Source organism: Anopheles maculipalpis, chromosome 3RL (genome assembly GCF_943734695.1).
Source record: "Anopheles maculipalpis chromosome 3RL, idAnoMacuDA_375_x, whole genome shotgun sequence".
Classification (NCBI taxonomy): domain Eukaryota; kingdom Metazoa; phylum Arthropoda; class Insecta; order Diptera; family Culicidae; genus Anopheles; species Anopheles maculipalpis.
The window spans coordinates 26,097,701-26,120,466 of NC_064872.1; the positions used below are offsets into that span (position 1 = coordinate 26,097,701).

A 22,766-nucleotide genomic window follows, 5' to 3' on the forward strand; every position below is an offset into this window, starting at 1 on the left:
GTGTGTTTAGTCATTATATGATCAACACTCACCTCAACCACTGTCCACAAAAAAAGCCCAAAACGCTCGTCCACCACAGGAAAAGTATTTGTTTTTCCCGTTTTCTTGCAAGAAAGAATTTTCCAGCTCGTGTTTTCGTTTTACTACTTCATCTGTTTGATTTGATTTGAAACGCACGCGCATTGTTTTCTATTGTTGATTACCATTTTGCCTGTTTGGTTGAAACATTCCGATTGTTTGGTTTTACTTTTTCCTGTCTTGTTTTGTTGTTTTCTTTACACTTGTTTTTTTTTTCGCCTTTTTCTATTTTCTTTTGTCTCTTCTCTTCTCATATTTTTGCTGTCGCAGCTATACACACCTAAAACTTAATGGCTACATATAAGGGTTTTTCATTCTTCTTGTCTTTGATAATATGCGTTTGCGTGTATGCACATTTAAACAAAAACGCGCTCGCTTTCTCTGTCACGCTGTCCACTTTCGATCTCTTGCTCTATTCCTCTGAGAAGTTTGTTTGATTTTTCCATGTTTTTGCACTCCAATTTTCCACCTCCATTGCCAACTTGTTGCACATTTCCGTCGAGCGTTTGCGTTTGAACTACTTTTTTATATATTTTTTTTTGCAATTTCTACACGATACATTGTACATTTACATACACTTATACACTGACACGCACACACACACACACACACACACTCACAACTCACATACAGCGATTTAGATTTGGTGAGGGAGAAGGGGTGTTGTATGTTTTTTTATTCATATTTTTCTGTGTTTTTTTTCTCGCCCCTTCTTCTGTTTTGTTTCGTTTTGTTTTTGCTTTTCTTCTTCTCTTTTGTTATTTCTATTTCATGGGTTTTATCTAACACTTTTACTCACTTTTTAATAACATTTTGTTACTTACTGTTTGCACACTCCTTCTGCTTCCTTTCATCGCTATTTTGCTTCTTCCATTTTGTTGTTTTGTTGCTTTTGCACACTTTGAAAACCTTCTGCATTTTTTGTGCAGATGTGGTGGTGATAATAGTGCCGTGGAGTATATTAACATTCATTTCTCGCTATTTACAAAACAAAGTCAGATGAGTGGAGGTAAACGAAAAAACGAGTTCTTCTTGATATGTAGCACGGCGATTCACCCCACAAAGCGTCCTCCCGCATCATAATCTCACCTTTTGACGTGTTGTCGTGTGGGGATGTGTTTTTTTTTTATTATTTTTTGTTTAGTTTTGTTTCTATTTGATTACTCTTTTTTTTTTTTTGTAGGTTTTGCAAATCCCAACAGCTGCCTTCGCGTATCCGCACGCATGCTCGTGTCAGCTTTCAGCTTTTTTTTTTTTTTGGTAAAGAAATTCGATTGTGTTTCATGCTTTAACCCTCCTCCACCGAGCCGGAAGTGCCCAGGCGCGTACATTATCAACTTGCGGCAATATTTTCCGGCATTTCCTTCAACTTCTGGCACCAGTTCTTCAGGTCGACCACCTCCTTACCCATGCCGTACTCGTTGTAGTTGTTGTTGGAGGCAGCGGCGGCGGCCGCAGCAGCAGCTGCAGCAGCCGCTGCTACAGCGGCCGCACTGCCCGCCATCAGCGGGGTCGGTGAACTGCCCCGATCTGACGCGATCGACGCCATGCTGCTCGAACCATTCTCCTGTACCGGCGTGCCGTGGGCCATTTCGAGCAACGGTTTCGATGGTCCATCCTCGTAGCCAGCGGACTTGGATCGTTCACGACTTCCGTCACCGTAACGATGGCCGCCGCCACCACCGCCACCACCCCGTCCACCGGTTGGTGAAAAGTCCTGAGCACCGCCATCCTGCTGGTGTGATGATGAGTGGTGGTGCTGCGATTCTGAACCATTGGACGACTGCGAATGGTTGTCCTGGGGTGGGGTTTGGGTGCGTGACTCATCCCCGGAATTGCCACCCGAGCTGCCGAACATATCACGGATTTTGTGTGTGAGCATGTGCTGCTTCATATTTCCCTGTGCGTTTGGAAGAAAGGACGCGAAACGAGAACGAGAAAAGGGGATGAAAATGGGAAGAAGATAAAGATTAGTTAAGTTTGTAGAAAGTTTTATTGTAAAAGAATGATTTGCTGCACAAAGGAAGGAGAACGATAGATGGAAAGCTAGGAATAAGCAAAAAAAACGGAAAGGAAAACAGGAAAGAAATAGAAAAGGAAACGTGGAATAATTAAGTCAAACAAAACAGAATACAGAGAACACATAACAAATTTTTGAGCAATAAAAAAAGACACAACAAAAAAATAAGCAAAAACAAATCACAAGGTACAACTATTTGTCTTGAACGAATTCTTCCCTAAATCTCCGTAGCTCTAAATAAACAACCAACACTTTAAAATCTATCTTTCGCTCCCTTCTCTAAATAGCTTTTCCCACAAATCTCCATTCCAAACATTCTTTAACTTCTCCTTTCGCTGCTGTGTATTTTAAATTTTTTATTCCTATTTTGATCATTTCTTCTTGGGGAATGAACATCGAGCACAAGAAAACATTTCACTAATTTACAGTCGACCGATTCTGCTGAATAACAAATGCCCAGCAATGCGAAGAGGCGCATTTTTTTAATGTTTTTGTGTAAAAGAAAAAAGATCAAGGGATCACTTTCCCCAAGAGTGTTGTAGCCAAGTGTAATTGAACAGGGAATTATGTGACGAAGAAAGAAAGAAAAGAGGATCTATCTGTAAGTATAAGCGAGAGTCTACATGCCGATAAAAGTAAAGAAGGGAAAAGAAATTACAAAATTACTAGCTGCTACGTAAAAAAACATACACAGAGTAAGCAGAAGCAGTATTACATCAATAATAATAACAAAAATAATAAAAATAACAACAATACAACGACAACTACTCATACACACACGCAAGCGGTACAGCGATTAATGGTGAAAGAGGTTGAAAATAGAACTGACAACAAAGCTAGCAAAAAAACAAAACAGAAAAGATTCCATCAAGAAGATAAAAATGCACATACAAAACACACCAAACAAGCAGAGAAAAAAAGGAAACATAAAAATAACGAGAAAAAAAAAGGAAACAAACAATCTCTCTCGGCGACGACAATGAGCCACGTATTGCGCAACAAGCGTGCGTGTCGATATCGATACTGTGGTGAGTACTTTCCCGAGTTTTCGGACCATGATCGTTGGTTGTCGATCGCATAAATAACGTGCCCAAAACGAAAACCTATGTTTCGGAGATGCACTTCTGGGTACTTAATTTTAGACGAGACAACCGATCATCAGCCTAAAAATGCACACAGACACGATCACGTGGCGTGATCTTTTGCGTGATGAAAACTATGCAAATAAAAAAAAAAAAAAAAACAATCAGAAAAACGGGTCCACCATCGTATGCAATTAGCTGATGCTCTCCTGCACCTTAGCGCTTCACAGCTAAATGTCAAATCAAACCGATCACCGATCACCCTTCCTAGCGGGCACAACTTTCTTTATGAACTCGTGCCGAGAACACGAGCGGTAAGAAAAGTTTTCAAAAATTCCCTACATTTTCCAACAACCACCGAAATGTCACCGCTATCAATCGATCGACATCGAATGGCATTGGTAGAGCGGTTTTTTTTTTTTTTTTGTATTTTATTTTGTTGTGCCTGTTGATTTTAGTTCCCGGCTTTAGTCCCGAATCCCTAAATCCTCGATACCGTTTCCGAAAGCAACCATAAGCACATTCCGAGCATGAAATTCTTCGCTATTTTTGTAAATGCGAGAAGTCTCAATTTCCCGAACGGTGCGGCTCCCGGTGTACGGTATTCGATTCCAAGCGACATTTAATCGCCTATTTTAATCCTCAATTCTGTTCTGTTTTCTTTCCCTGCTTCCTTTACCTTTCTCCACTAGAGTGTGTAATTGTGCTAAAAGACATTGTGCCTGTTGTGGATGACAAAGAACGGAACAAGCAAAAGTAGACAAAACAAGGAAAAACACACAACCTTTTTAGTAGTTATTTTTTTCTGTTTGCTTTCAACAAAAAAAAAAAAAAAAGGAAAAATTGAGGATCATTTCACGGCTTCAGAGATCGTTTCGTTCTCTCACTCACTGTGACAAAAATGCTTTCACTCCATACCGCATTTAAAGCAACGAACCGCAACGAACCGCAACGTAACGTCTTTGTTTGTCACCGCGATCGAATCTCCTACGCCCTGCGCGATTATGATATTCTCGAGCATTTATTCCTTCACTTCAAGGGCCGGTACAAGCCCATTGTTAGCCGCCTCATAATTGTCAACGGCGCAATGTTGACATTTGTCAAGCTTGTCAAATTTCCAACTGTTGTGCGTCAAACGAAGCGAAACCTGGGATCTTTTTTGTTCGTACACGTATGTAAGCGATCCTTTTTGTGTGTGTATGTATGTGTTTGTAGTATGTATTATTATTCTATTTTTTTGAGGGTACTTTTAAAGCATATTTGCAAGAAAACCTTCCCGAAAGCGGGCTCCCGTTAGCGGAAGCCATTATCCTTTTCTAAACTGTATTTTAATAATCATTTTTCATATTCCTCTTTTTTGTCTTACAATTCCGAGTACGTAGCCATACAAAAAATACACTCAATCAAACAGATAAGAGAGATAGAGACAACGACAAAGAGACGGAGAGGACATAAAGCACATAAACTACAGATATTGGAAAAGTGGAAACAGAAAAACACAAAGGAAGACACAGGAGAGCACAAAAGATAGATCAAAAGAAAGAGGAGTAGGAAAATTAGCTATTTGCACAACAAAACAGAGCAACACTAGTGCAAATTGGAAAACAATTACTTAAAACACTAGAAAACAAACCGACAAAGTAGAAGTGGATTAAAAACAACGAAGAATGAAAAAATGGCGTTTAAATATCTTGTGAACACGTGGATACTAATTACAAACGAAAAAAGGGGACGTAAAAGAAAGACTGAATTTTGTACACTCAAAACTCAACTCCAGACCATGAAGGATTACTTAACACGTGGGGTTGGGGTGGAAAAAGAGAGACAGGGTGGGTGGGAAGAGTTGTCATTGTTTTGGGGGTTGGTTTTTTTGTGTTTGTTCCTTTACCTTGGTAGAGAATCCTCGATCGCAGATTGAACATTTGAATGGGCGCTCCTTCGTATGGCTTCGGTAATGAATTTCGAGTGCGGAATTACAGGCGAAAGTTTTAAAGCAAATATTACAAGTTGTTGTGTTTCCACGAACGCCTACAATTAATCAAATTTTCTGTAATAAGAAATCTGAATGTTCTGAAACGATATGGTTAACGTTGTTTTTGGTTTCGGGACTTTGGGAAAAGGAGTTGAGGTTTTTCTTTTACTTGTTTTTTTGGTGGCGAGGGGAAAGATGTGAAGGACACTAGTGAGTTGAAAGGAAAATTGAATCCTGGGAGTGGGACAGTTAAAGGGTGATGTGTTTTCTTTATGTTTCTATCAAAGAGAAGACGCACACAAGAAAGAAAAGGAAAACAAACAAAAAAACACGAGAGCTGCGCTGTGATCGGCACGCGATCGGTTTCAGAGTATTAAACTAAATGGCGAGATCGATCGCAACGAATTGGCAATTGGCGGCAAAAAATGTGCAAATTGGCTGGCAGGCAAGTGGCAGAAGATATGAGGATGCGAAAGAGTTGCTAACGGTAACAAAACAAGAGAGAGCGAGGGAGAGAGAGACAGAGAGGATGAAGGACGGAAGCGGACGGAATCAGGAGGATAGGACGAAGGATGCGTTTTTCAGCGGGTGGGTGGGGGTGGGGCAGGATAGAATATTGATGCTGCGTACTTACCGAACAGTCCGAACGGTGGCATACTGGAACCGGGTGGCACGATCGGAACATTGCCAAGGAATGGCGGCCGATTGATGAATGGCGGGAACTGGGGCATACCGAGGAACGGCGGTCCGTACGGAAAGGCGACGGCCGCAGCCGCAGCAGCAGCCGCCCGTCCGGCCGCACTCGCCTGCTCCGCACCACCAACCGTCGGTGGAGTTGAGATCGGTGAGCGGCGCGAGTGTACCGTCGGGGAGGACGTGTTGGAGGGGCTGGACGAACGGAGCCGCTTCGCTTCGGACCCGGCAGACATGGCGGTGGTAGGGCTGGCGGAGGACGAATCACGCGAGAAGGAATCATCCGCTGGCGGAAGTGATCGCATCGAGAGCCGCTGAAGGTTCATCGTGCGCAGATCCTCCACCTGACTCTCGATCGCCGGTGAGGTTAGGCCCGTTTTGACCTTTAGCTTCTCGTGGATGGGAACTTTGGGCATTTTGCCGATCGGCGTTACACCACGATCGACGGACGATGGGCGAGGTCCGTTCTCGTGATCGTTCTCCTCGTCCGAATGTTCCAGCGATCGCTTGTTTTGCTGTTGCTGTTGCTGTTGATGCTGCAACTGTTGCTGCTGTTGCTGGGCGAGATGTTGCTGCTGCTGGTGGAACTCGCTGGCAAGTCGCATCCCGAACGGATTCAAGCGCAACGCATCCGGATGCGGTGGTGGTGGAACGCCACCCTCGTAATCCTTTATTTCGGCCGCTTTGATCTGGTCCGGCGTAAGATCGGTCATCTCGCCCGTGTGCAACCGTATGTGCTGCTGCAGTACGAAGATGTTGGAGAACTTCTGATGACACACGGGACACTGGTGAAGCGTTCGCATCGGTGGCTTTATCCGGTGTACGCTCATGTGCGTCTTCAGATTGCCCTTGGTGGTGAAGGATCGGCCACAGATTTTGCAACGGAACGGTCGCTCACCGGTATGCACACGGTAGTGCATCTGGAGGGCGCTACGGCACGACAGGACCTTCTTGCACACGAGACACTGGTTCGGTTCGGACGTCTTGTTCTCGATGTTGTCCACCAGCTCCTGCAGTTTGGACGTTTCCGACGAGATCTCGATAAAGTTCTCCCACGAACTGTCATTGCTGTCTGGGCGGGGAAGGTGCGCCGCATAGAAAGAGGGATCCAGCACCGTGTCCTGATAGAGTGAGCCAGAGGAAGAACTCGACGGGGGCGAAACCGACGGTACCGTGGCCAAATTCTCGATTGAATTGTTTTTCAACTTTAGCGGGAATTCTTTCTCACTGGTGGAGGTGTTCAGTGCGCTGAGTGCTCCGGGCCCCAATGGTCCATTGTCATCCTTCAGGTGATCCGAATGATCCATCATCTGGCCTTCGTCTTTCGAACCATCCTTACTCTCGTCCATATCCCGATGGTGCTGGATCGGGGTGCTAGTTGATCGTCCCGATCCTCCCGTCACCTTCGTGGACTTGTCCGAAAGATCCAACGATTCGTCCATCGGTTCCTGCTTAATCTTCGCACCAGGCGTTGGTGCATCGTTAGACAGCTCGGGTGAGTGCATATTCCTCATCTCCGGTGTCGCATCCCGCGCCGGAGTCGGTACCGGATCAACCGGTTTCTTCATCTGTGACAAATCTACCGGATTCCGTGCAGCAGCATCATTCGCAGCAGCGGCCGCCGCCGCCGCACCAAACAAATCCTGCAACTGCGGATGGGGTGGCCGAGGGATGTAAAAGTCGGGGAAGAATCCACGCGGTGGAAATCCGGGCGGTGCACGCCCATCTACAACACCAGGGAAACCGGCAGGCCCATTCGGTCCTCCCGGACCACCAGGACCACCAGGACCACCGCCAGCCGACATAGACGAAGGTTGCGACGGTGATTGGCCCGGTTGTTGCTGTTGCTGCTGTTGCTGTTGTTGCTGTTGCTCTTTCAGAGCTTCCTGTGGGATTAGCGGTGGGAAGTACTTGTCCAGATGTTCCGGCACCGGGTTCGGATTCATCGGGATGTGTGGGTATTTGTCCGAGTGGCGCTGGAAGTGTACCTTCAGGTTACCCTTCGTCGTGAACCGACTGCCACACACATTGCACTTGTACGGCCGCTCGCCCGTATGCGATCGGATGTGAATCTGTAGCGAGGAATCAGAACCAAAGATCTTGCCACAGTATCGACACCGGTGCTTAAAGAGTGCTGCATCGTTGCGCCCATTGGGGGATGATTTATCGTTCGCGAACGCTAGCTCATCGAGCAGATTGTTCGAGAGGATGCCCTGCGAGGCGGAGTTTAACACTTCCTGAGCCTTCTTCTCTAGCATGGCGAGCGAGTTAGGTTCACCGAGCATTGATGGTGCATGATCGGTAATGATGTTTGCCGCTAGGGATGAGAAACTCCCCGTAGCACCGGAGTGATCTTGATGGTACGGTAGGATCTCATCTTTCTCCGACCGACCGGTTGTGTTGGTCGAATGGGATGATGCGAGCGATTGAGTCGTTGGTGCCGATGAGCCCGACGTTGCTAACGAAGATCCACTCGATTGTCCACCGGTTGACTGTTCACTGCCTGTCCGCTTATCGGAGCTACCTAGCCCAAACATACCGCTGCCCGTGTCCGATGATTTCGGTTTCCTGCGAAACGAAACAAAAGCGAAACGGCATTCGATTTTGGCAAACTATTGGCTAGATCTGCTAGGAAGAAGGACCGACAATATAAACTAAAAACAACTCAAATCACTTACCTCAATTCTTCTTCCGGTACAGGATGGATCGAAGGCCGCAACAGTTCACTAACGTGCGGTGGTACATGCGATTTGGCCGCTGCCGCAGCCGCCGCCATCATGTTCGCCATCTGGTAGCTCTTGCTGAATGCGTCCTCAATCCCTTCTTCCTCCACCTCGTCCTCCTCGTCCGGATCTGCCGAACCGTGCGACGATTTCCGCAAATCTTGCGGCTCATTTTTGACATTTTGCTGCAGATGCTGTGTCGGGGGTTGCTGTGGTTGCTGCTGGGCCTGCTGATGGTGATGGTGTTGATGATGTCGACTGCTGCTATTACTGTTCGCGTGATGCTGCAAGCTGCCCTTGTTGTGATTGTGTTGGCTGTGATTATTATTGTTGTTGTTGAGGAAACCGATCGTTGCACTATCTACACCGGCCCCCACACTGCCACCGAGCCCTGCCAGTCCTGCACCGACACCGGCGAGCAGTGGCGTATCGTCCTTTTCCGTGTGCTTCTTTACCAGCTGCGATTGAAGGTGTTGGATGAGTTGAAACTGTAGAAACTGTTGCTGCTGTAGCGTGAACAGTGCGGATTGCAGGATCGCCAGATTCTTCACCACGGTATCATTGTCCATGTTGTTGGCCAGTGCGTTCGCGGTGAATTGGGCGATTGCATTCTGGAACGCCTGTATAGACATGCCGGGGGCGGGTGTTGCTGCTGCTGGGAATCCAAATGCTGCCGCAGGATTAAAATCGCCGGTAGATAGGGCGCTTGCACCAACAGCGGCAGGGTTCGTGTTTTTCGCTGCCGATGCTGCGGCTGCTGCTGCGGCCGCCGCTGCCAGTGCGGCTGCTGCGGCTGGACCACCGAGAGCGGCCGCTGCGGCAGCTGCCGCAATGTTCGACGGCTCGTCTCGATGATCACCGCCCGCCATCATCGATCCGAGCCCTTCATTTACACTGACACGCCCAACCAGTGAAACCGGTGAGCGTGGACTACTCCTGCCGGTCGTACACTCACCGCCCTTCACCTTCTCATCACCAGCCTCGTCACCGTCATGCTCACTGCTGGCACGATCGTTCACAGCCGGTCGATCGGACGTCGCCACCGTTACAGTCGCCGACGATTCCTCATCCTCATTGTTTTCATCCTCACTTAAATTATCCTCGTTAGGTGAGATGCCATCGGGCCGATCCTGGGACTGCTGATGGGCGCGTCCTGTAGCCGTCGCCCCACCGGACTGATAATGCGGATGATGAAGATGATGATGATCGCTGAGCCGCTGAGCCGCCGCTGCCGCCTTTTCGGCAAATTCCTCCGACATCTTCGCTAACAATTGCGCCGACGGTTTCGCGATTGTGTTCTCGTTATCTGTACAACCATTCTCCTTCATATCTGTATGCGTGAGAGGGAACGAAAAGCAAAGTTAAAGAAAAACTGTGCCCATGAACAACAACAGGGATGAGAGTTAAGGGTGGAAGCAAGGGTAAAATTATGGCAACACGTTTTTCGGGGGCTTTCAAGCGTTCGTTTTGGGGTTTCCAGCCCAGGCCAAAATCAAAATTTAAATAAAGCCCTTTTTTGAAACCCTTCAATGGATCTTTTTCTTGCTCGTGCTCATTCTCTCTCTCTCTCTCTCTCTCTTTCATTTTTTTCCGTAATCTCTGTTCGGTCGGTACGTTTGCAAATTATGCTCTCGATCACCCAAGTATTCACTCCTCTCAACTTCCATCTGCTGGCCCCAGGCCCCAGTAAAACTTGTTTTACTCACTCGCATCTCGTATTTTGCATTCGCGAACCGACGGAAGGCAACAAAAAAAACCCAGCGAACCCTTCTTTTGCATGCAAAGGTACTGCGAAGGAAGGGATGAGACGCGCGGAGTTTAAGCTACATGTGGTGATAAAAATTGCCCCCCCCCGTTTTTTTTTTTTCACATCTCTACACCTTTGGCATGTTTATGCGCCCGATATGGGGGCAGCAGGCATTACAACCAATGCAAACGATCGACGATCGACCCGACAAGACATTCGATGAACACTGCCGCCATCACGCGTTGATAAGAAGTCAAACTGAACGGGAAGAGGTTGGATCTGAGTGTGTACCAGCTGCTCGTATCCCTCTACTCCACCCAACTACATTGATCGATGGACGGTAATAAACAACGATCGCACACTTGATCGCTTTAACCTCAAAAATCTTTAATCCATATAGAGTGAAGCTCTCCATTTAGCACTCGAGCGCACAGATGAAAACGCGTCAATAAATTGGGCGGTACAGGCGTTTTAATGAGATCGCCATCCCATTTGGAATACCTGGGTGTGTGTGTGTGTGCTGCGAGGGTACAAGAGACTTGATGGAGGGAAAAAGCATACTAAAAGGTATCGAGACACGTACACGTCCCTTTTCTTGAAGGACTTTAACCATAGTTCTGAAGGGTGCGCGAGGTGTTTTCTTTCTTTTTGGTTGGTCAACGAAACCATCTACAAGAACTCCATATTTTAATAACGATGCATAAAACCGCGGATCCTTGGGAAGGGAAAGATGAAGCTGGTTGAGGATGGAAAATGGTAAAACCAATCGTTGACGTACGTCGCGAGCGATAAACGTACGTACGCATGAGCGCGTAAGGCAAACAAAAAAAAACGGAACCCGGCTGACGGCGATCGACAGTCGCTGGCCACGCTGGCGATCGTTTCCCAAGGGCCCGCCGGACGTCTGTCACGCACATGCACACATACACGGTCGATCAAAATCCCGCTCTATGTGTGCGTGTCTGACGGTGTAGGTTTTCGAAAAGATGACGCCGAGAACGCGCCCGATGACGACGACGACGGCGATCATCCACCGGGAATGGTGCACACGATCTTTCGCACCATTTAGGCATTCGTTTATTAGGCATAAAAGGCAGGCGAGAATTAAACAGCAAGACAAGAGCAGTACGAAACCAGCCATCAAACGCATCGACTTGCGATCGAGGATCGAAGGACACTGCGGTGCAAAACGGCAAACAGTCTCACTACTTATCGCGCAGTTGCACGGGAACTGAAACGAAAGTCAAATAAATAAATAAAACAAAAAAACTTCACCGCAGCATCCCGCGGTAAACCCTTTCGGGGATGCGCGTTGGAACCCTCCACCCGACCGACAAGGGTTTTTGCGCGGGTTTTCCTTTTCTTCTTGTGTTTGTGTCGACGGTTCCGTTTGTTGGTGAGACACGTAAGCCGTAGACTCTAAAAGCTCAATCCCTCCCTGTCTCTCGCCACGTTTCGATCTTATAAAGTACATGTTTGCTGCCCGATTGGCACGTCTTGTCGAGAGCATTAAATTTATATATAATATTTATTATAAATTTAACTCATTTTGGATTTATGTTCCAGGCCGGCCGGCCGGCCGGCCGGACCCAGCGACGTGTCCCGTGCGTGTTACGGCTGGTTTGGGACACAGGCGGTGCAGGGCAAGAGTCGGGGAATCGATCCACTTAACCACCATCGGGGCCCGGGATGATCGGTCGTTTGCTCCCCTTTTTGTTTCGCTTTCTTTCTCGGGCACACATTTCAGACGGCTGTTTTGCAGAAATGATTCAGACCCCGTTATTTATTGGCGGATTGGGCGGTGGCTGTGAATGCATCACGATCACGAACGGCATGCATTTGGCATGTTGGCAGTTTTGTCCGGCTGTCTACACCGCCATCGCCCCCGATGTGACTCATTATCCCGCGGCCTTTCCGATGTGTGCTGAGCGAGAGAGTTTTGCGGTATATCCTTGATGTTGGGCAAGATCTGATTGCAGAAGGTACGACATTTTGAGAGGACATTGGAACGAGCTGCAGGGTTGACAAAGCATGAAAGCTCGTTTTCGTTTAACTCATCACAACACAGGGAAATGGGACATCTTCCGGGGTTTTAACCAACATGTCTGATGATTCAGTTATTATAAAATATAAAGTATCGGCCACCACAACCCATCGGCACGATGTTTTGGGAAGATGTTTTAAATGTATAACTACACTTTTTTCCTTAACCTATCCTAAAAGACATCTATAGTCTGATTTCCCATGAATTCCTGTTTAAAATATGAGCTCTTAAAAGCGACTATTCTGATACTTTTATTTTGGTCAACTCGAAGATTATTTTTCTTTCTAAAACGATTGCCAAGCTTTCCTACTTTAAGAACAAATTTGTTTCAAAATGAGTTTAATAACACCACCTGAAAATTATTCAGATTTGGTTAACGATTTCCCTAAATAAAATCTAGTTAGTCTAGTAAGCCACTTGATGTCCGGGGTGGCCTAACAGGTCGTTAAGCCAAGAGGAAAATACATCTAAACCGACGAATTTATTAAATTGATTTTACGTCCTAACATCATGAAAACACTCAACATTTAATGCTTCTAAATTATGTGATGACTTGAAATAATTAGTCAATTCCACCTTTTATTAGGTGTTTATAAAATGCTTAAAAAGTTCCTTTTTCCCTAACATTTTGTCACATAATTAAGGGTAAATATTTCCACAATTTCTATTTAGCCACATATCAATATCCTTCTTCTCGTTAGCATCATTCTGCCACAGAGAGAAGTGTTAATTTATTTTCTTCAACTTCTATACACACACACACCCACCTTCCCCCGTTGCAGCGATAAGCAGTGTTCGGTACGAATACGTTCGAACCCTTTTATAGACCCGAGCTGTTCGGTGAGCGAGCATCATCCCTTCGAGAGGCGAGATAAACTAAGCTCCAATCCAAAAGGACCAACCAATTTCATCCACATTTCATACATAAAAACACCGTTGTTTGACAATCGAACGATAAAAGCCCATCCCCAGACGGACGGTGTGTGTGTGCGGTGGAGACGTTTCCAGAAAGGAAAAGTGTATTCTGAAATTGAATGCAATAATTTGAATCGGTTTGCGTCCGGAGGTTTTTACCTCCTCCAATCGATACGGTGTGTTCCTGTGCACAAACAAAACTGACCGACCGTCCCCTCTCTCCCCCCACATCTCAATATCATCCCTTGTTGTGAAGCGCAGATCCCTTTTTACTGCAACCTGAGTGTGTTGTGTGTTGCAGGGGCGTTGTAAATTGATTTTCTTCTTTCGGATTTTGTGATTCTACCGCCCCGTTTTTTTTTTTCCACCTGCTCCATCCACACAATCCCGACAGCCGGGTTCGTTCACCAAGCCTGATTGCTCCACCAAGTCCAATTCTGCTTGATGTGGTCAATTCCTCTACCAGCGAGTACGTGTTATGGGTGATTTTTATTTTATTGCCTACAACGTGTATTCGACTTCGATACGTTTTGAGTAAGTACATGCCACACACACACACAGTACGTGGGGTCGTCGTGTATTTGTGTGTGTACTTTTTCAAGAAGAGACACATCTTGTACTTGCCATTTGGTCAGCCTTATCGAAGAGGGTTGCTTTGGCAGCAGCAGCAGCAGATTCATTTCCATTATCAATTGAATGTATGCACTTCATCCTCCAGTGCAGATAGTGGAGAGGTCTTAGGCAAGAGGCAAGCATTTGAGATGGAACGTTTTGGATGGCATTAATAAACCAACCAGCCTTCGTCGCAACGTTCACGTACGAATAAGCCGAAGGAATCATCAGCATGTAGCTCAAACACTAAATTCGAATCGTCCCATTTGAATTAATGCACCATCCTTCGGGGCGTTAAATATTCGTGTGGCCTTTTCGCGAGGACAATTTAATGTCAAAATTAAGCTAAACCCCCTTGAAACGTTTCACTATTAATTCACTGTGGTTGTTTTATTTTATTATTTTTTTTTTGCAAAATGAATTTTGAAACTTATCCAAAAACAAATGCTCCCAAAAACGTAAACCAGAGCAACATTTGCAATCAGCGTGCCTGAAAGCAGAGAAAGAGAAGCTTCAACAATATTATTATGCACTTTATGCTAATGTTAAACACTTTTTATGCGACTCGTAACGTGGCCCCCGGCTGGGTCTACTGATGAGGTGACTGAGCGAAAGAGAGAGGGAGGGAGAAAAACGTGTCAAAAGTCAAACCAAATCACCATAACCATCGAGGTATCCAGTCGAGCATCCTTCTAGCCCGTCTCTCGGCCGTCATCGTCATCGCCATTGGCTAATTATAATTCGTCTGGCAAATTAAATTAATAAATCAACCCACCGTCCGAGTGTACGAGGCAGTTTTGTGAAGGAAGGAGCTGAACTTCATTTACGGCTCACTACGATCATGTAGAAGTTGGTTCGCCTTTATTTATTGTTATTTTATTGCTAAAGTCGTCCGAAGGCTTTTGTGGTATGCGATTTTCCTTTTTTTTTTTTGCTACCATAAAAGCGCTGAAGCTCATTTAAATCAGAGCGCGAGCGAGCTGAAGACTTCCCGCGAGCTGACGTCTCCACAAAAATCCACAATTACCCCCGCAAGCCAGCAATGGCCACGGGCCAGAGCATGGCCAAAGAACGAGGTATTAATTTGTGCCACAAATACAAAATGGTGGCTTCCAAAAAAAATCGATCGAAATCGATCGGCGAAAAGAAGTCGCGCAAGAAACAAGATCAAAATCACGACCACAGCCAGGACAGCATCGCGATCGCGAAAACGTCCCTTAAAGGAAAAAACAAAACCGAAACACACACGAAACATTCTCGACATCCTGCCAGCGTTTGCGCTTGCGCTTTATGATGAGCCCGATCGAAGCATATTTCGTGCCGATCAATCAATATTAGTAGCGTGTCTCTTTACTGCTGTGTATCGGTGTATTTGTATTTCGATTTTTGGTGGAATTTCGAAAGCAGCGCTCGATCGTCCATTTTAAATTCGACAAACTTCATGCCGGTTCGGTTTGCCATTACTTAATATTTGTTCGCGTTTTCTTCCCCCCAGTTCTTAAAGAAGGAATGCTGGCCTGTACGGAACGCATCTGTCCCGTGTCGTCTGCAAGCTTCCGTTTGTAGTGTTGCCCACGGGAACAGTGCCCCCGCACGATTGTTCTTCTTCATTCTGTTCGAACGCATGTGGAAACGGTTTGTTTGTTTTCTTTTTGCTTGTCTGAGCCGACAGCTCGAACTGCTCGAAAGCTGGCAATGCTGGAGTTCCTTATCGGTGTGCGAAACAACACAAACGCGTTCACCGACAACGAAAAGCACACAAACGGCCCACAACGGAAACGGTGTGTACTGGCAGAGAACGAGTCGAAAACGAAATCACTGACCAGACAATTACCAGTTTGGCAGACCACGAGATCGGCACTCGAGAGCAGGCAAAGGAGATAGGCGAATGTGGTCATTCGATTCGATTTATCCACATCCGATCCGGCACACCAGCTCAATGCCCTTTTTCATAGCAACGCCACAAACCCAAACCGATCATGATTAGTCTCTCTAGGATGTTGTCTGCTCGAAAAGGGCCGTTTGACGTTTGAACGTTTGTTTTTCTTCCGGGAGGATTAAGACCCTAGGATCCGCGAAGTTGGCGTCGCTTTCTACTACGTGTTGGTGCTTGTGGATGCCCCCAAAAAGGGTAATTTAAACATGTCTTCGAACGTACGAAGTTCGCGAACCTGTTTTGCTTCGCCCCTCCGCCCCAAAGATCGGGCCGTCGGGGATGAAAATTTATTGACATGGTAAATAACCCACCCTTGTCCGGGGTGGCGATCGTTCCGAATCGATGTGCTGGACATCATCATCGCGATCATCAGCCGCATGATCATCGGTTGGATGTCATTTAACAACAACGAACGACGACGGCCAGAACCAGATCGAAAGCTGTGTACTATAAACAGATTCATAATCCGGGAACAAATATGCGAATTCCCCTATTCGAGACAGGCTGCAATAACCCGATCGGTCGGTCCTCGGTAACTCTGCACACAAAGCATCAACACATCACAGGTCAACTCGTGAAGCGAACAAGCTTAACTGGATAACAATAACAATAAAAATCTTATCTTCATCCTCCCAAGAGGGGAAGACCATTTTACGGTGCGGATTACAATTTTATTGCTCCCGTTTTCTCCGTTTGCTTTGTTGCTTGCTCAAAGCATTATGGCAGTTTTTAAGTTAAACGTTTTCCCCCACCCTGCCTGTTTTGTCACATTTCAAAACACGAGTTGAACACAGTTCGAAATTGTAGATGGGCCGGCCGTGTTAGTGCCTTCTTTTAGCTCATTTACCGGAAAAAAAAGATATTCTAGAAAATGGTTTATTTTGGCAGTCACTTCCGTTGTGTCACAAACATCTTTTTGTGATGGTTTTTGTTTTTGTTTTGTTTCTTACAAAAAAAAAAAAGGTGTGGTATCTTAATTTTTAATCACTCGCTGGTAGGATTTTTACTAGACAAAATGGACAACATTTCGAAGGGTAAATTCCACAGCCAAAAAAGGTCGTGTTGGGCTACGTCCATTATCTGCTCACTTAATGACGGTCATTTCTCGGCGTCCGATTCGGAAGTATTCGAACCTCCCGGTGTGTATGTGTGTGTGTGTGTGTGGGTGTATCCTTGTGTATCCTTTGCTCCCCTGCAAAGATCCTTTCATTAAAGTTTATCTATGGAAAATTATATTCCACCCTTTTAATTGCGGACGGACGGAGCTGTAAGCGAGACGGCTGCGTTAATGAGGATATCAAACAAATTCTCAAATGAATTCCTTGTTTTGGTGCTGGATTGTGTGTTTTTAAGGCGAATATAAATAAGATTTAAATGTTATTCACTAGTTTTTCTATTCTTTTAATGTCTTTTTAAAAATAAAAACTAATCTTATCAGAATTTTTACATTGAGTTATGTTAGAGCAAATATCAAATAAATACATAACACATTTCCTCATTTTTATATGATTAATACAGCAATCTAACTTTCGTATTAAAATTGATTGTTGTATTATTGATTGGACAATTTTAAACGTAAGAATAATATTTTTAGGCAAATTTGTTATGAACACATGTTGTAAAAATTTCAGAATAATTTCAAAGTAAACAAACACTAATATACAAAAACTCACTAATATGTTATCTTGCAAGATAAAATGATTTTTGTATAAAGAAGATGGCTATGAAGGTATAAACTAAATTCTTTTATGTGGTTGTTTAAGGAGCCTTCTACTATTTCTTTTTTCAGAAATTAATTGATATGATTTAATATTTATATTAACAGAAATGCTAAATCTTGGCAAATTCTACGTTGGAAAAAGAGCTATTTTTAAACAAAAAATTCATTGGTCTGTGTTACAGATGCATTAAACAAGTAACCAAAAGCAATTCTTTTTACAGACTGCACATCGAAATTATGACATTTTATGATCAAAAAAAATTTTGGATTGATTTATATACAATTCAAGATTATTTCTTAACACAAAAGCATAGTTTTTTTTATTTCTTTTCCAAGCAAGTTTTAATACTTAAGCTAATACACATGATCACCTAAACCTTTAAGGCCCTAGAACAAAGATTTAAACCAATTTTAATATAAGTTCAACATTATCTTATCACTTTTAAATACTTTCAAACATCTTTTACGACAGCTTCACTTTACATAGCTTTACATGCTTCACTTTACATAGTTGTACGTTGCCCAAAGCCACAATGCATGATGCAATGCGACTTATAAATGCCCTTGCCGAGTAGAAATAAATGGCGCATTGGTTGCGCGCGTGAAATTAAACTCTTTTCAATAAATGCTACCCGAGCCAATTGGGCATGTGGCATACAATGTTTGGGAACTTTCCTTCTAGTTTACTCCTATCAATGCGCAATCTATCAAATGCATCACGAACATCTTTTTTTGGCACTGGACCAACCCGTTCGCCTGCTTCTCGCAACAACCAACAATCGTAGCAGAATTTGGTAATCAAAACTAGAGCAGTGTCCCTTTCCCATTGCTCTACGCTGCTTACTTACCCTTGTATCGTGATCCCTTTTTTTGATTTATGAGATCTTGTACGTGTGTTTGTGTGTGTGTAAGTGTGCCTGAATGTACGTTTTAATCAAACGAACGAATCAACGGCGATATTGTTGCTAATCCATCGATCGGATTGGACGAAATGTTATATTCAACCGAAACACTCTCTCTCACACACACACACACACACATTCACACGCGTCCCGGGCACCCTTCCAAGAAAAACGAAACCCCACACACAATAATACACTAGCAGCAAGCCAAAACAACAATCACAACAAAAAAAAAGTAAGGAAAAATCATCCCTCATTGCATTTCAAATTCGTGCGGCAGCGGTGCTGGGCTGGTGCGCTGGTACAACAACAAAACAACGAACAATTTAACGGCGACATCAAGCAATCATAACGCGCTCGTAACTCCGCCCATCAGCGTCGCCTACTGTTCACCCCACCAATATATATATCACACACCCTTTCCGACTTGGTGGACTTTCCACCAAACCGCTCCCGGTGGTGGTGGTACATTTGCGCCTACAGGCGAACAAATCATCCATAAAACATGATCGGTAGGATCGCGAGGTCACCAAATTCAACCTCAACTCGGCTTTTGTTTCCCGTTTTGTAGTCCTCGTTTTTGGGGGGGTACACTACGGCACACGGGTTGCAGTTGGTAACATCCCCACACACAGACATGGTCGCGGTTGATGGGTGATCGATTTGCTTACTCATTTGCGGCGTTCGATTTGAATTTAGATCGATTTGGAACGTATTTCAGCGAACGACGAGAAAGGGCATGTGTGTGTGTGTATGAGTGTGTGTTAAATGCATATGAAAAGTACATTAAATGTCTGTAACGTATCAACAAACAATAAGATTCTTCAAGGACGGGATGCTATAAAGAACGGAACCTTGTCCTATAATGTGTACTGCTTTACAGCCACGCTGCTGCTACATTTGATGATGTTAGACAGTAAAACTTTCATTTCTATAACATTAGTTTACGCTAAAATATATAAGCGGCGTATTCCAAATTGACTTTTTACTCATCATTATCCGGATCTGAAGAAATTACTTTGGATGATTTAAAGATCATTAAAACTTCTTCATAATCCTTGTTTATAAAATATCGTAGGCAATGCTTTCTAAAAAAAGAATCACTGCAAAAAATGACTCAATGAATGCAAAAAAAAAGGAATTCAACCATTTGTATCACTATGCTTTGTTTCCATAGCAAACAAATGTTGCAAAATGCAAACATAAAAAGGTAATAAAAACAGATACATACTGCCAATGAAGACGAACTAACGCTAACTAACGACACTTTCTAAGAGCTTAAATTTTTCCAATATAAAAAACACAAATTATTGTTTAATCTTTCACAAAAAAACTTCGAATTGAAATAAAAGCTACAAGAAAATAAACATTTTCCAATACTTTAAAGCTTGAGACTGTTCGAAAGAAATAAAATTTCATCAAAGTAGGTGTTTTTTCTTCTCTTTCGCTTAACAACCTACTAAGGTCACGCCGGTCATCAGACTTTTGCTGATACCACGTAGTTTGACATTCAGTCCTTACTACGAGGTGATTTTGTATGCATGGATTTTAAACTTTTATATTTCTAAGAATAAAGTTAAGAACTAAATCAAGAATATTTCCAAATTATTTACAGATACCAACACTTGAATGCCTATCGTTTCTATTTGGAAAAAAAACTTAAAAATGAAAGAAAAACTCGAAGGACTTAATAATTAAAGGAGTTAGGAAGGAAATAATTAAATTTCTGCATAGACGATATAGTTACAAATATCTTCATCCTTAGGAATGTTATCCTTATGCTTTTCTAAACATAACTAGCGAATTGATTAGTAAACGATGTCGGATTGACATTTGGCTACCAAATGTCAATCTACTCAAGCAAAATTGCTTTCATTTATTGATATTCTGTCAGTTGAACGATCTTTTAAGGTTTCGCTTTGAATCGTGCGAGGATGAAAGATGGGTTAAATTTAGGCAAGAGTTTACCGCAAATCGTTAATCATATCCAATCAATGTTCTCTTAATCCTTGTCCATGGATGACATATTTTCATCACAATATTAAACAGGTAGGAAAAACCCTAGTAATCTTGTTTATAAACATTGTCATCACATGCAGTGTTGACAATATGGCGCAAACCGTCATACTTAAAATGAATTAAAAAGAAAGCAATTATAACGATGCATTGAACATGCTTCAGTCAAAGCAAAATGAATAAAAAATATCAAATTATTTTATAATTATTGAATCGTTTTATCATTACATTTGTATCCGTTATGAATAATATCAAATTCGAAACGAAGAAACAATCAAAATGCATAGCATTTCCTTGATAGAAACAAAAGAAATGTGCAAGGAAATTGAGGCAATAAACAGAGTCCGTTGAGACGAGTGTTTCAATGTTTTAATGCCAGCTCGAGAATGCGGCTCGAGAATGCAGCGCTAGTCGCACACACAATAAATTATTTAAATTGCATATTATTTGCACATATTATGCTCCTAAAGCCGGTATCCTTAATCATTACAAAATGTAAAGCAAGTAATCGTTAAACACGGCGATTGCATACCTTCCGGCGACTATCTACTCTAATTATCGCAATAAACCTCATTCGATGAGCGAATAGAGTAAACTCTTGAAAAATAAAATACAACAGGCCAGTCGTAATGTCACCTAATTGTTGGCCATATTTCATCCAACCGTAGGAGATGTTATCAAGCATGAAGCGATAATTTCGCTACCTTGTATCTTATCCTATCAGGAAGGTAAAATTAACTTTGAATCCTCTTCTTTTTTCTACTTTTTGCTGCATAAATGTATCAAGCAAATACATTGATTTCTATCACAGTGTGTCCAGTTCGTTGCCACACTTTAAATACCGGTCAATTACGGCTGGAAAGCAAACACACACACACACGCAGGCACACACTGGGACACAGGTAGTATAGCGAAATTGTACACATCAATTAAAGCCGTTTTTATCTAAAAACCACATCCACATTTATCTAGCCCGTTTTAATTTATCTGACCGTCGTTTCGCCGTTTTTTTTTTTTCTTGCGCACGAGGTTTTGATGTTTAGCACGCTGCTTCCGTCGTTGCTCGCTAAACATCATCGTCAGTGCACATAAAATCAGTTTATTAATTACATTATTAGCAGCGGCTGTTGTTGGTGGTGGTTTGCATTTCGATTCGATTAATAAATCGTAAACACGGCACAACGGAACACACATACACAGAGGGAGACAGATGTGGAATATCCGGCCAGCGATGGATGGGATAGAGGTTGGAAAAACACGCAAGCATTAACGCAATCCGCAATTTTCCCTCACCACTCTCCACCAGGCCACCTAGGGGTGGCCCCAAACGGGCGGGGTGGGGGTCGATTTTAAAATAAAATAAATCGATTAGATAGAAACCATCCACCGCGGGGGGAAGTTTTTTGTTGTTATTATTGCTGGTGAGGTCTCTTTGGTGGTTACGACGGGCCAGCATCGCACAAAAACGCACACCAGCAGCAAACGCACCATCGATTTTCCACCGTTGCCAAGGGATACCACTGGGGAATGAACTACTGTGATTTGTGTTTTTTTTTTTGCAGTTTTGAGCAGAGGAAGAGAGAGAGAGAGAGGTAGAAGGAGAGCAAATGAGAGCGACGATATTAAAATTGTTGAAAGAAGGGTTCAGGGAAAATTTATTTATTTTCCAACCATTCATTCCGCTCGTTGTGTGTGTATTGATCTTTGTTTATCAATTTTCCTTCCTCCCAACTCATTTTCCCCGGAAAGGTATCCATAGAAACACTGGGATCTGTTTTCCCGGTAAAGAGAGTGGTGAACGTAAATGTTATGTTATGAATATAATTGATTGCTCCTGTCAGACTTCACCCCAAATGGAGCGAAGCATGGGAAAATCTTACTCCTGCCCCCGTAGGTAAGCAATTCCAGCGTTTAGTTTGGATGCGAAATTAACTCCTCTTTTTGCTTTCAAAATTTCAAACATCTGCTTGTTGACTGCAGGTGACAGTTTACCGTCGGCAACTTGATCTCGCAAAATCGCTTGATCTCTTGATCAGTTCGTCAGAATATTTAACCATTTGCGTTAAGGGGTTTGACGGGTAGGACCCGGAAGGAAGTTGAAGAAGCAGGAGAGAGAAAAAAAACTGTGGAAAATTCACCTTCATCTGCGCTGGACTCATCTTTCACGTTTGACGGATATCCAACCGGGTCGACCTGAATCATTGCTTGGGTGCTGCTGGTGCAACTGCTTGCCGGTTCCGTTCACTAGCGCGCACTACCATCCACCTGCCATCAAACCGTGGCACCATACGTGTATGTGTATGTGT

At 43.8% G+C, this 22,766-nt stretch overlaps 1 protein-coding gene across 5 annotated transcripts; it reads right to left on the reverse strand.

Moving 5' to 3' along the window:
- Window positions 1–1,323: 1,323 nt before the first annotated feature.
- LOC126563804 (homeotic protein spalt-major-like) lies at window positions 1,324–22,758 on the reverse strand. Of its 5 annotated transcripts, none has more exons than XM_050220548.1 (5): window positions 22,599–22,758; window positions 8,524–9,898; window positions 5,787–8,413; window positions 5,069–5,208; window positions 1,324–1,978 (listed from the first exon to the last, which is right to left on the reverse strand). In XM_050220548.1, exons 1-5 carry the CDS (start codon window positions 22,660–22,662, stop codon window positions 1,412–1,414), a joined length of 4,773 nt encoding a protein of 1,590 aa, XP_050076505.1. In that variant the 5' UTR covers window positions 22,663–22,758; the 3' UTR covers window positions 1,324–1,411. The 5 variants fall into 5 exon arrangements, 4 of the variants coding, with proteins under 4 accessions (XP_050076505.1, XP_050076506.1, XP_050076508.1 ...); XR_007607078.1 differs by having other exon boundaries at window positions 1,839–1,978; window positions 5,069–5,227; XM_050220549.1 differs by lacking the exon at window positions 5,069–5,208 and having other exon boundaries at window positions 1,791–1,978.
- Between the last annotated feature and the right edge of the window lie 8 nt (window positions 22,759–22,766).

What these genes read in the sequence shown, in the direction of transcription:
- LOC126563804 (XM_050220548.1), bottom strand. Translation starts at nt 22,662, where the DNA reads ATGATTCAGGTCGACCCGGTTGGATATCCGTCAAACGTGAAAGATGAG. An exon ending in GTACCGGAAGAAGAATTGAG is followed by an intron (nt 8,414 to 8,523) that starts GTAAGTGATTTG and finishes TTCGTTTCGCAG; the next exon opens with GAAACCGAAATCATCGGACA. An exon ending in GCCACCGTTCGGACTGTTCG is followed by an intron (nt 5,209 to 5,786) that starts GTAAGTACGCAG and finishes GATTAATTGTAG; the next exon opens with GCGTTCGTGGAAACACAACA.